This window comes from Marmota marmota, unplaced genomic scaffold (assembly GCF_001458135.2).
Source record: "Marmota marmota marmota unplaced genomic scaffold, marMar, whole genome shotgun sequence".
In the NCBI taxonomy this organism is placed as follows: domain Eukaryota; kingdom Metazoa; phylum Chordata; class Mammalia; order Rodentia; family Sciuridae; genus Marmota; species Marmota marmota.
Genome location: NW_026000048.1, coordinates 727,395 through 742,431, shown reverse-complemented (window position 1 = coordinate 742,431; position 15,037 = coordinate 727,395). Strand labels below are relative to the sequence as shown.

At 37.5% G+C, this 15,037-nt stretch overlaps 1 protein-coding gene across 14 annotated transcripts in view; it reads right to left on the bottom strand.

Moving 5' to 3' along the window:
- The window catches only part of Zmynd11 (zinc finger MYND-type containing 11), a 97,434-nt gene that overhangs the window by 24,717 nt on the left and 57,680 nt on the right, over positions 1–15,037 (bottom strand). For 10 of the 14 annotated variants that reach the window (XM_048812591.1, XM_015495133.2, XM_048812589.1 and 7 more), the window contains exon 4: positions 7,191–7,352. The exons of the other annotated variants lie outside the window; for them this stretch is intronic. In XM_048812591.1, coding sequence (XP_048668548.1) covers positions 7,191–7,352 — 162 coding nt within the window. The remainder of the gene's footprint in view (positions 1–7,190; positions 7,353–15,037) is intronic. 14 annotated transcript variants of the gene reach the window in all.

The following is a 15,037-nucleotide window of genomic DNA, read 5'->3' as shown; positions in this document are numbered from 1 at the left end:
CCCACCCTACACACCCCGCGCCCCGTGGCAAGCCACAGGGGCCGACCATCTTTCTATCCCTTGAACGCACTGCACTGGGAACACTGAAGGGGCTTCCTATCCATTTGCCCTGAGCCGGAAATGCCTTCCTACAGGAAGTAGTCCCAGCACTCTGTCTCCCAGTCCTTCAAGGTAAGAGTTGAGTACGATTCTGAAGCTCTGAAGCATCCCATCTGGAGTGATTTAACAACTATTAAAACACTTCTCAAGCTAATTCATTCTACAGGTCACAAAGTCCGTGGTATTTCTAAATCCGTTACACCCACAGAGCCACAGAAGTTGCTAAAATGCAACTGACTTCCACTTGACACCAGGCCACGAGAAGACACCCATGAGGACCAAGCACACCGCTTCTCAGCACTCCACACCCATCCCCCTTCTCTCTGACCAGAACACTGTTTGGTTTGTCACGGAAGCACGAAGACAATGTGTATGAACTCTCCTTCCTGTCTGGGTGGGTCCAGGTAGATTCATAGTAGATAAACTGTACAAGCCTATGGATTATTATGTCCTGGGTCCAATTTTTTAAAATCATCTGCCTTTGTGAGAGTTCCCACTGCTCTTTTCTCTGGCTATACCTGCAATGAATATCAAACCTGCTTGTGAAGGCACCTGGTTCACACATGACCTTGTTAAAATTAATTTTCTTCTTTTGTTTGTATAAAGACAATATGACACAGTTGTCTTTAAAAGGTATAAAAACAATTAATATTCATTATTTTCAATGATTATTTACATTTTAAAAAAATCTTCTATTTTACTTAAAAATCAAATCAGTTTCCTACATTTTAAGATATGTTTATGTGTCTTAAAAGTAAAGATGTTTTCTTCTGGGGTGAGATTATTAATTTTCCACATTCAGGAAGAAAGACTCACTAGTTTCAGAGTGAATATGTAAGAAATTTATGCTTGAAATATTTTCATTTAGCATTTGGTCCCATTTCATTCTGATGATTATATGAACATTACATTTGGAATTAGGAAAACCTGTACTGCTTACAGACTCGAATGCAGAAGTGAATTCCTATCTCTAGCAAAGGGTCACTGTGCAAAGGCCTCTCCAGCTTGCTCTGAACCAGGCCAGTGCTCACAGTCAGCTCCAGCTGTCCACCTGTGGAACTCCTCTGACCCCCAGAGTGAGCCCTTTATCTGCCCTAGGGACACACTATGCCCCAGGTACAAGACAAAAGGCTTAACATGCAATTTGACAGTTCACGTTAGGGCTGGGGATGGAGCTCCTTGGCAGAGCATTTACCTAGTATGTGCAAATTCCTGGGTTCAATTCCCTAGCCCTGCAATAACAAAAAAGTTATTTTTAAATGTTTTCTATAGATTCCTTTCTGTATGTCTATTTTTAAAGTATAAAGTTCCCTACAAAATCTGTATCTTCATTTTAAATATTTCAAAAAATAAAGCTGCAGGGGCGGGGAGTTTCAGGCACTCCCGCTGATGGGGAAGCACCAGCAGGCAGGAGTAGGAGTCTGAGTCAGTGCTGCAAATTTAGGAGAGTTTTTAGGATCTATTAGATGTGTTTAAAAAAAATAAAAAGAAATATATAATACATATTATATACATATATATCCAATTTACAAATAAAATTCTTCCACATTCATTCTTCCTCATCTATATTTTCTTATGCTTCTGTATTAGTAGGTTAAGTTAATCCACTGAACAATCTATACATTAACATATATTTTAAATTTGTGGTCCTTAAACAGAGAAAAAATGCCATCTGAAACATTTATGAAGGGATGAGTATTTCAAGTTTTAAAAACATACTAGAATGTCCCTATCCATTACCTTAAATAAGTTACTTTATCTTTTGTGACTTGAATTAATTCTTTCATTTAAAAGTCACACTAACGTATGTCATAATGGGATGTACAGTGGTCTGGAATTTGTTAGGTGATAAAAAAGAATATGAATAAAAAATAGAAAAAAAGAGTATGAATATAAAAATATTATACATTCACTCCCTGTGGGATTTAGGGGCTGAAAGCACATAGCCCCCAAATTAGTGCCCTAAATTCTACTTCCTAAAGACAAATTTTGTACACATACAAAAATCACCTGACTTTAAACGGAGGCAGTAACATTTCCCTAAGTTATGAAAACAACACATATGCACATAAGGAACATTAACATACATGAGAAGTGAGGGGAGGGGAGGCTGGCTTTCAGACCATCTCCATTGCTCACGGGGACAGCACCAATTGTGATGTCTGAAAAAATCTACACTTGTTTGGTTTATGGTTTCTTCCCCTTTAAGTTAACCTTCTGACTTTTTCTGAGGTATTACACCTGGGGCAAGTGCCCCGCTCCTCAGCTATCAGAACCCTTGATCTGTGCAGACAGAGCCTGCTGCAGAATCAGCTGTGCACACTGGGAGGGGAGGGCAGCAAGGAACAGTTCTTGCAGAGTTCTTCCAAGTAATGACTATGGCTCGAGGGGTGACAAACGCCAACCGCTATCAAGAGGTAATGGTTATACCAAAAGATGCTTCTTCTGGGAAGCTGAGACATTTAGAATATGAATGTTCTAAGACCACTGTCTCTACGGAAGTCACAAACCTCATGAGGCAAATTCAGTTCTCAGTCCATGTGACTCATCCAGGAGCTCAACAGACCCGCATGGTCAGTGGCGCATGGTGAACAGCAGAGACCATTCCACCACCATGGACGACCTGGACTGCACAGCTCTAAAAGGCAACGTGGTGCCACCCAGCAGGTGCTGTGGGCTGCTTCTGACAGACCCCTTCTCATGCATTCACATGTCCAGCAGTCACCAGAAAGGCCACACATGCCACCTGCAGGCCTCGGGGCCAGCCAGCCCGCAGAGCACACTGTGCACCTACAGACACACGCGCATAGACACATGCGCACAGGCTGCCTCCAAGGGCCTCAAGGAACAAAGTGCCTTTGTGATCAGAAAACTGTTTGTGAAAATGAAGCATTTTAAAATGAGACATCCCCTTTACCCCTAAAACTGGCAATAAAAAGTAGAAAAATATTTTCACGTGCTGTGGTGTACATGAGCAAAATCTTTAGAAGGACTAATTGGTAATTTTTGTCAAAAATTTAAACATGCGTATCCTTTAAATTTGTTTTTGTTTTTGTGGTGCTGGGGATTGAACCCAGGGCCTTGGGCATGTGAGTCAAGCACTCTACCAACTGTGCTATATCCCCAGCCCTATATCCTTTAAATTTAAGACTCCTAGTTCAATGAACTTATCTTCCCAAAAGTTATCAAACATGTAGATGTATGTAAATTTTCTTTTTATAAAATGCAATGGAGTACACTGTGTGTAAGAGGTATTTTCTTTCTGTAAATAAAATCTTCAGAGCAGTTTAAACTAAAGGATGTAGTTTTCTCAGTTCTTCCTGGAAAATTCATGGCCAGGTCAGGAAAATTAAATTCAAAATAATACAAAACATAAACCTCGATTTTATACAGCAATAAGACACGTAGAAGAGTTTCCTTTTCAGAAGTCGGAAATGGGGCATGATTTTTGACATAGCAACATAAATGTCACCTATGATAGAAGACTTCTCCTTCAGAAGGGTGGAAATGACATAATGCATTAGTGAAAAACTGGTGAAATAAATTAGCATGTGCCTTGTAAATTATAAGATGTGTGGGAGGCTATAGAGAATAAGCCAGAGCCAGCGCTGCATGTACAGCCACATGAAAGGGGGACGTGCCACACAGGGCCACCCCAGGGACATGCACCTCCCACCCAGTGGGTCTCTGGGAATTCCAGTTTTCTATTTGCCTAAGCATGTTTTAACAGCAAATATTTTGAAAATAATTTTTTTCTTATTAATAAGTTCTCAGTAACAAGAATATAAAACTGGACATTACACAAACTTTTCTCAAAGCCAAACCGGAAAAGATAGTCATGGGCTACTTTTCAATAACAATTGGCTATGTCTGCAAATTAAAGTGTAATTTTTAGAAAGGCAGACATTTCAAAGAAATACCCTCAAGAGTTGTGAAATTCTTGAGATTTATTATGAAAACTGATAAAAATATTTCTGAAATTTTTAGAGAGGAATAATAGGTATTTTCTCAATTAAAACAGTAAGATGTATAAGATAAAGCTGCCTGGGCTAAGTCTGGCCACGCAGCTGGCAGTTGGCAGACAGAACCTATTCTCAGTGATGATTCCAACACTGCATTGAGATTCCATGAGAACAGTGGTCTTCTAATCACCACAGAAATATTAGCAAAGTGCTTATTTTAACCTTAATTTTTTTGGTGGTAATGGTAATGAATGGCTTCATTTACTATTTTTACCTGTGTTGAAATTTGGTTCTAGCATCTTATTTTCAAAAATTTTTATTAGTCTGTCTAATTAATCTATATTCTTTCCAAACACTACTTAAGGGGGGGGGGGAGAAACAAGTAGAAAGTCATTCTAATTTGGATTTACAGACCTTAAGTTTTAGTCTGTATTCCAAGTTCTTTTGGCCCAAGAGTATTTAAATTATGGTTACTCACTCTTGTGTTAGATTAGTAAAGATGGCTTAATTGAAGTCTTGGCATTTTGTTTTAAAAATCAAATCAAGCCAAAACTTCACATTAAAGACTTTTAAGTTGCATTAAAATTTCATTATTTCTCCCAGGAAATAAATTATTAGCACTTATGATTTTCCTAAACGTAACTATTAAAACAATAGAGTGAATCTAACACAAGAAACAACATAGAAATAACCACTTCTTTGGAAGTTATAAAGCACAATGTCAAAGGAGACTTTGAATCCTACAGGGAGTAGCTCACAGACTAAAATGAAAGCAAAATTCAGATTCTGTATTGAATTATAGCATCATTTCAGTAACCATAATTACATCCTTATATCATGAAGACAGCTTGACTGACAAAGGCAAAGGAAAGCCAAGGAGGATACGGTGATCACATTTCTGTGTGAACCACTAACACTGGGGTGGGGGTGGGAGTGGGGGTATTGTCATCTAATCAGAAAAGAGTAAAAAAAAAAAAAAATATATATATATATATATAGAAAATGGAGTCAGGCAGGTGTGGTAGTGTACACCTGTGATCCAGCAACTTACGAAGCTGAGGCAGGAGGATCCAAGTTGAAGGCCAGCCTAAGCAACTTAGTAAGATTTTTTTAGTCTCAAAAAATAAAAAGGGATGGGGCTCAGTGGTAAAGCAACACTGGATTTAATCCCCAGTGTGAAAAATAGAAAGAGAGAAAGAAAGAAATTGGAATCAGACAACTTCAATAGTGAATTCTGATGGAAATGTTATAAATTTTCTTTAAAGGCATAATTGTTCAGTTTCCATTCTTAATACAAGAAATGTAAAATTTCTACAATGAAAGGTAACCTCTTCTCAAATTTCCCCAAGTTTTTATTTAAATTCTTTACTATGACAATAGTAACTATTAAGAAAATAGTAACTAATAAGAAAAGGCTCTGACCATAAAGATGCAGGTTTATCTACACCTGTATTTCCTAATCCCCACATCCACAGTAGGACCTCCAAATTGACCAAGGACATTGCCTCCTTTTTATTTTCTCTCTTATATTTTCAGTCCTTTGGTGCTCTTATTCTTAAGGTCCCATTAATTTTTTTATCTTCCTAGTGAAAATGTTTATCAGAAAACACAAGACATGTTTGCCTTTAAAACACATGACCCAAATCCATGAGAAGACATGAGTTCTAGTGCGGCTCCTCTCTCAGAATCCCAACTACTTAGACCACTGCTCACACCGATTTCTTGAAGTCATCATGGTTTTGTAGACCTCAAGGAAAAGGTTTAAAACTTAAAACCTGATACTGATATATTCAGACTTAGAGACTTGCCATCACTTTATCATTTAGAGATTTGTCATTATCGCTTATCTGGAATTTAATGTTTAAATGTGTGTGGGTTTTTTTTGGGGGGGGGTGTTTTAGGGATTGAACTCAGGGGCACTCGACCACTGAGCCACACAGCCAGCCCTATTTTGTATTTTACTTAGAGACAGGGTCTCAGTGAGTTGCTCAAGGCCTCACCATTGATCCTCCTGTCTCAGCCTCCCAAACTGCTGGGATTACAGACATGTGCCACCATGCCGGTTTAAATGTGTTTTTATTGGTATTCCAACTGTCATTTTTGTCTGCCTATTAAATACGTACAGTATTGGTTAGATTAAAGAGACACTGGGAATACAAAGCCACACTGAGGGAAGATAAAACCAGACTGGACCCTGTATTTTGCTCACTATGCTGATAGGAAGTTTGTAACTGATGTCAAGGTAGGGGAAATAGTGCAAACAAGTCTTTGGAAGATTAAATGAACATTTAAGTTACTCAAGTATTATAAGACACATTTGCAAACTGAGCTCATGGGTAATCTGGGAAATTTGCACAGTTCCAAATAGGTAGTTTCATAAAAACAAATACAAAACAATAGAAGTTGCAATCAAATAACTGTACTCATCACTCAGTGCCATATGTAATGCTATGTTTAGTTCTTATGCATCACTCAAATACAGACATACTACATTCTGCAACCAACAATCACGGCATGTATATTCTTCAGTGGGGAAAATAAATTAGTATAATTGTGCAAAGCACCTATTTTACCTACCGAGCAATTCACTTTGCTTTAAGTAGTCAGAATTCTTTATATACAACTGTTTCATCCCTCCACCCTCCAAATAAAATATAAGCAAAAAATAAGCTAACTCATGATGACAAAAATAAAGGCAGCATTACATGAATATCAAATGGAAAAGAGATAAAGAATGCTTCCAACAGTGTGCCTTTTGCTCATGTGTTCTCTGAATAACATAAATTGTACAGTATATTATAAAGTAGGTATTGAACAGATCTCAGTATGCTATTTCTTATTTTGAAAGGCAATCCATTAAAGTAGTTGCATAATCTAGAGGAAGGTGTAAAAAAAGGGAAGAAAGTATATTTTTGTGATTACAACTTTCTATAACCCACACCCTGAATGGTATGTGTTCTGTGATGTCATTATGAGTGCTCGTGTTCATTTACCATCATTTCAGCAAATAACCCCCACCCCCCAGTACTTCACCATTCACCTGGCAAGACCATCTGGGACATCTTTGTGAAGCTATTATTAATGAATTTCAACCCTCTGACCAGCACATGAAAGCTCATAGGTACTCACCCTGCAAACTGGGCACTGCCAGTGACTACTGCTGTCTCTAAGCCTGAACTCATCAGACAAACACTTGGAATGATACACACGAAAACACAGGTCACATATCAACACCTCTCCAGGCAAATGGCATTCAAAACAATACCAGTCATGATTTTCTGTTTCCCAGTCCTACAAAAAATACAAAATAATTTCGTATGACATTTTGTCAATATCTGCAATGACTAAGAACAAAATTGAAACTGAAGTCCATCAGAAGTTAGGCATTTTAAACAATTTTAGACATTTACTATGTTAAAACAAGAGGGAAAATACCTAGAAATTTACTTCTTTAAAATTTAAATTCTTTCCTAAACAGTATTAATATTCAGAAATACCTTAAGGTGATCTGATAATAAACCAGTCCAAAATGAAGTAAGTCCAAAGCCAATCCCAGATCTAACAGTATCTTTCAGTCTTAAATATAATCTAAGAAATAATTGCTTCAGTAAACTGAGTACCCCCATCCAACTTGTAACTTAGTGTTTCAAACAAACAAACCTTGTTCAGTTCTGCTATTTAAAAATTATATAATAAATTCCTGGTACACTCTATGAACAGAGAGAAGAGTAACAAATGGTGATGCTCACTATTCTTATCTTCTCATCCATGGTTTTGGATATTTTACTGAAAATAACCATTAATCAGAATATCCACGTTCTGATAGGTTGCCAAATTTTCAGGGTCTGTTGAATTTGGAAAAATAGAATGAAAATGTGAAACTAAAGGTTTAATCACATTGTCCATAAGATTACCATAGTAAAAAAAAAAAAAAAATAAGGAAGCAGGCTAATTTCCTGCTGCAACCTCCTGGCTGTAAGAGAACAGGGCTGCAACACACAGGCGCTCCTCAACTGTGGCTCCTCACACAGCCAGGACCACGGCAGTATAGCAAGACGACTGTGAGAGGTTCTCCTGCGTTAGGGTCCACACTTTATAAACACCACTCTTAGTTTCTACTATAATTAAGAGTGATGGACCTAATCCTCAACCTTCTTTTATAGACATAATCACCAAATGAGTTAGAGAGAAGCCCACGGCACACCCACGGCCACTTCCAGTGGGGACCCTCACTCCACGTGTGGTCCCTCATTCCACGTGTGGTCTCTGCCATCATTTTTCTTTTCATAAATCATTATTTACACTGTTTCTAAAGTGGTGCAGCTTTTTCATTTCCTCCGATGTCAATATTCCCCCAATAAATGGGCTTCTACGTTGCACTCAGGAAACAGTGACTTCTTAAGCAACTAGGTCCAAATGTACTGTTTGACCATATCTGAGTGCCCGTCACTATTCCTTCAAAAGGATGGAGAATCACTAATGTTCCAAAATTTATGTATTCTAGTCCACATCCAGAGCCACAGTAGTAAATCCTGCAGGAATGTAAGCTTTGGTTTGCTTTCCATTAAGAAATTGGAGGTCTTCACTCTAGCTACTTGCTGCACATGTTTATACTTTGCAAACTCACTTTGGAGGAGTAATTCAGTTGGACTATAATCATAAAATTTTGATTTTTACATAAAATTCTGATTGTATATGGCAGAAAAAAACTACCCTGCAAAGTCTGATCCAGTGGCACCATGCAGGCACAACATATGTATGTGGTGCTTGGCAATGAACACTCACTGGTGCATCTGTTTCAGATAGCTCATAGGTACCTTCCATTTTAGCTACTTCAATTTTTGTTTCAAAATCTTCTAAAATAAATTGTTTTAGTAGAGATAAAATACCTGGTTATATTTTTAATTAACAGAACTCTTCCTACATTTAGAACAAAGTATTTCAGAATATTTTCATCATAACTGTTTGGAAACATATTAAAGGATTTTGGAAACTGCCCTCGTCCATCATTTGAATTTTTTACACTAATTCATCTTTATGTGATGGTCAAGATGGTAGTTACTAGGATAACTAAGGGAAGGAAGGGCTCAGCTCTAACCTCTCCATGTCCCCTCCTGCTTCTTCCCACCCTACCCTTCCCCCAGTCACCTAGGAAAGAAAATGAAAATGGATCTGTTTTGATGGGGTACTTAATACTAAGCTTAGTGTTTCATAACAATTATAGAAATGAAAGTATAATTTGCTTGAAGAGTAGAGCCATTTAGATATATATATATATTTATATAATGGCACATAACTAATTCTGTTATCTGATACAAAAGAAATTATGGGTGGGGGAAGGCAGTGCTATTCACTCTTTAAATCATGGCAATAACTGTTCAGAATAATCATGCAAAGCTGACTTCAAAAGTTATTAGATTCTGAATCCAGGTCCAAGGTATAAATGCTAGGGGCACATTTATTGCAAGCCAAGTTGCCTGCAGTTGGCCTTTTGATAAACGTAAACCATTTACGTAGTGCTTTTCACTAACTCTTGCTCACGTGTGCCAACAGTCTAAGTTTGCATTTTCAATGGATTCCACTAGATGTCACCAGCTACTCTAGACAGCCTGCTTTAATGGCATATGTGAAATGCTACTTCAGAACAAGAAAGCTTTCACAAAGCAAACCTACTAGCACAAAATTGAAAGCTAGAAGCAGTGTAAAGATAGTACAATTTTAACAAGTCTAGCAAGAGTTAACTAAGCAAGCCTAAAGTAAGATAGAAATGTATTAAAAAAAAAAAAAAAAAAAAAGGCAGAATCAAAATAAAACAACATAGCGCAAAATTTAGTTCACCTTGTGTGAGGTTGCTGTCCTGGAGAAAGGCTGCATACTGTAGGCCTTTCAAAATAAAAACAAAATAATCTTGGTCTCTCTACTACAATTTTGCTCAATATCAGGTAATATACAGGGATAAAGAGATTTCACACATAGTCAAACTGTTTATTATTTGCTTATGGTTTATACTCTTTTTCAGATGACATTGACTGATACTCTACCGACGTGTAATTACTAGATAAAAGACAGCAGCATGCACACTGAGGAGTCAACAGAAGAAACTTCCCACACTAACATGAGAGCCACAAATGGACAGAGAAAATCACTCTCCAGGAATTCATGTGCCCTGAAACCTATGATATTAAAAAATTATTTAACAAATAAATTCAGTGTTGTCACACATTTGCACAATACCATGAATGTGTGTCTCATCTGAAACCAGTTCACACTGGATGTTTTGGAAACTGGAGTGATGACAGTGAGTGGTGTACCAAGCACCTCAGCACCCTGTGATATGCCACCCTCAGAACCTAGCAGGGAAATGGCCACCATCCAGCAGCACCTACTGCTCTCAAAGTCTCAGTCATCCATACAGCATTTGGTTAAGACTCTGGAGCCAGACTGGTTACATCCAGGCCCTGCCACTCACGGCTGTGTAATCTTGGGCAGAATGCTTAGCTTCTCTGTGTATCATATAGTCTCTGTGTAACATATAGTAGATGATCATATAGTTTATAGGGTTTTCATACAGATCAAATGAGATCCTGTGTATATATTCGTAGAAGAGTGCCTGGCACGACAGGAGGCTCAGGAACTGTGACCAGTGCTACAGCCTATTTAGTGCACAAAACAGGAACTGACCAGCCACAACATGAACCATGCTCATGACCACATGTGGGTGGGTGCACTCCTTTCCCCAGCACTTTAATATGCACCATCACATCTGATTTTCACAACATTTCTCTAAGTTAAGTAGAACAAGAAATATTATTAACTCCAGTTTAGAGATAAAACTGAAGCCTGGAAAGACAGTTTTTCCCTCACATAGCAAGGGGGGATGTGGAGAAGGGCTCAGTGAGTCTCTGAGCTCCCATCCAGCACTTCAGCAGCCCTGAGGCCGCTCACCCCTCCAGGTGGCTTCCTAGGTCCACCTGATGAGTAGATGAACATTTCAGTACCAAGACATATGTATGATCTCATATTTAAGTGTAGATATGATGTAAAATTTATTCTATGCAATTCTCTACATTAGTTAAATTCTATTAGCCAATGAAGTACTCATTTGGAGAGCAGAATTGAATGGTTAAATATTTCTAGTAGTTTAAATATGATTTATCTTTAAAATAAAAATCTTATGACATTCCTTAGTGAAACAGAATTCAGACAAAAGAAGAAAAAAAAAAAGAGGAAGAACTCACACACATGCACACAATCCATACAAGTAGAAAAGAGGACACAGGATAGCATGACCCCAAAATGTTCTTCTGAGTAAAATGGAAATTCTTTACCAAAGCAAGAATAATTTCTGAGTATATTATAGTTTAATTTCACACAGACCTTTAGTATATAATTTGTTTCTAATTAATTAATAATCACCAGTGCTTTACTTAATAATTAGTAAATAATTATATTTTTATAACTGATAATGGGAATGGACACTTGGAAAGAATGTATAGCATAGAATATAATAAAAAGAGAATAATATATGTTTCACATTTTAAAAAGTAGTATCCAAAGGCATCACATTTTATACTTAAGGTATTTAAAACACATGACTGAGCCAGGTGTGATGACTCACACCTGTGATCCCAGCTACTCAGGAGGCTAAGGCAGGAAAATGGAAAGTTCAAGGCCAGCCTCCGAAACTTAGCCAGATTCTGTCTCAGAAATAAAAAATAAAAAGGCACAGAAATAAAAATAAAAATGTAGCTAAGTGGTAAAGTGCTTGCCTATCATATGTGAGGCCCTGAGTTCAATGCCCAGTACCTCAAAAAAAAAAAAAAAAACACCCATAAGTTGATGACAAAGATCACTGAAACAAGAAAAAAGCAAAAATCTAAACAGCTTTTTAAAAATTCTTACTTGCCCACTTACGAAATTCTCACCTCACATTTATTTTTAAGGAGGGTCTGGAGAGTAAAGCCCGGTTTGATGGTAGGTCTGCCTTGATACTTTTCAAGAACAAATCAAGGAGCTATTTCTTGTCAAGGCTTCATAAATGCTATTTCTGAAGAATAAGGCCATAAATTCCAATCATATCTCTTATCTAAAAGATGGGAGCTTCTCTAAATTTCAAGAGAAATATACACCAAGACTTGTTTTAGATTGACGGTTTGAGTTGGCAGGAGCAGATGACAGGAAGTGAGCCTGTACCTGCTCCTCTGCCAGGAGTCAGGAACAAGAGAGCATATGCTGTTCATTTCTTTTTAAACTAAATATGTATTTTCACTAATTACACTTTATTAAAAGTATCAAAAAAACTTCAGTAAATGAGAAAAGACAAAAAATACAAAATGGCACCTCTTCATTTCAAAACCCGCCCCTGAGACCTGCCCAACAGAGAGGCGTGATGCTGCTCTGGGCAGCACTAACATCTCACACTCGCCAAGAAGAGTGGACGGACACAGGTCCAAGCCTGGGAGCATGCTGTGATCATGGCAGCAAGGTGGACAAGGAGAAGGACTTTACTAAAACAAAAGCGTGGTTCCTCAATGAACATGACTGACATGAACTATGAAGGAAATGAGGCCCAGAGTGGTAGGTAGGTACACAGAGGGAGAAGTCATTTTATATAACAGATTTTTAAAATAACACTTTTAATTCATCCTTAACACTGGTGACCAAATTATTTAATGTCAGATTAAAATCACCTGCCAAATAATTGGGTAACTTCATGCTAGGGACCTTGAGCAAAGTTGGAAGTCACCAAATAATGTTAACTGCCTTAGTTTTACAATGCATATTTGATATGCTTGACCTGCAAATGACCCACAGCTCAAGGTTAATTGCTTTCCTATATTAAATACTTTGGTAAGACCTTCCCGTGTTTGGTGAGCACCTTATAGGTTGAGATCAACTCAGAAGAGACTAATTTATATTTATTAAAAAAAGCTAGTAAACACCAAACTTAACTCAGCCCAGAACATGGTAAAATTCCACCCAAGAAATATATTTCTAAAGCTGAAAGAATAAAGGGGATAAAATACGATGAAGAAATATAGCTCAAATGCAGTCATCCAGGTGTATTTCTTTAGAGCAAGCAGATAATGAAGCAATCTATGAGCCTATGAAGACATGGAGCATTTCTTTGAAAATAATAAAAGGAAAAAAGTCTCCATATAACAAAATGTTGAATGGTCAAACAACACAAAGTTCCTTTCATGCTCTGGACTAATGGCCTTTTACTAATATAATTTTGAAAGCTATGAAAGCCACCTTTAAATGAACTATCTGGACCCTCAGAGTGAATGTTAATGACACATCAAAAGTTTGAGATGACCATAAAAATTTACAGGAGTATTTCTCAGGTTCAGTTAATTTGGCATTTAAAAAACTAGGTGGTACACATACTTTTGCTCATTTAAGGTTAATATTTAAGTAAACCATTTAAAGTTGAAAGAAGCCTCATTTTTAATACTTTTCACTCTATGATCTCATCTGGACATATATAAAATATTACCATGAGGATGCTTATTTCTTGCCTAATTTTGCCACAGTTTCTTCAAATGAATTCCTCTGACATAGGGAGCTACAGTGATTGAGATCAGAATCACAAAATGTTTAAACAATTGTTTCAGTCTGGTAGAAGGAATTTCAGTAACATGGGGGCATCTGCCTCTGACCTATAAGAACAGGCTTCCTCAAAGACAGATTATTTATAACTATAGCCCCACATATTATAATTAAGCTTTTATTTTATGCTTCCAGGACTTAAAAAATGAAAATAACAATGTTCAAGATATGCATGATTTTTGATTGCTTCAAGTTTGTAAAAATAAGCATTAAAAAAAGAAAAAGGTGGCAATGGGGGAATAAAAATGTGATACCAACAAACTCTTGAGTTTCAAGCTCCATCAACTATAGCCAGTGGTGGAGAGGAGACAATTCTCTACCTTCACCTTCTCAGCATGAAGGGAGGAGTAATGACAAGCAGCGCCATCTCTGCTGACATGCCTCTCAGGAAATGTCACTTGGGGGACCCACCAAGGGAAACAACCTTCTGCCCCACCTCTGATTTTTAGAGGAAATAGAAGAAAAAGAAGAGGGACATTATTACCTATTTTTAAAATGACAGAAATGCCAGAGTAAAGACTATTTAAAAAAAAAAGTGTTCAAAAACAAGTAACACCATACACCCTCCCTTCAAGGCCACAGATATCTACTTGACTACTTCTTTTCTTAATTCTGAGTCAGAACGACAAGATGAACAATAACATGCGTATTTCAACTTAGAAACTCACATTGTACAAGGAATCAAAGTGATTCATAGTCCACTCCAGGTGGCGAAATTACAAAGGAGGGGGGCCCATATTCAAATGCTGGCATGCAGAATAGTCCCTGGCCACAGAATATCTTTGTACAAATGACAAAAGGTGACCTTTCCACAAGATGTTCTTGTTGTATACTCATTTTTATTAGAATATTACATTCTAATGTTTTGCTATAGCTCTGTCAAATATCCAAATGTAGTGCATCCATGATGTGAAAGGTGAGTCCTGGGGGTGCCGCTCATAGGTCCAGTCTGCACACGCAGGTCTCACAGTTGACACAGATACACAGAGCTGGCCAGTGCGAGATGCTCCTACTGTGCCCAGGTGATGCAGTTAATAAGTGTGTATCCTGCTAGTGTGTCATTAGGGCATGACAACTGCAGCCTGCAGACAGCCCCCAGGTGGGCATGTGGCACACTGGCCAAGATAATGGAACACACTTGTAATGAGTCTCAATGTTTCATAGTTATAGATGCTTAAATGAAGATCAGGGGCTTTGTGAAGGAAAGTCTCAAAGAAATATGTGTGCTTTTCCTATACTATAAATAGGTATTTTCTTGTTTTAAGCATTTTAAATTTTTATTTTGCTTTTAATTGATAATAACTAGACATTTACAGGGTATAATGTGATGTTTTGAAACATATACATTGTAGAATAATCAAATC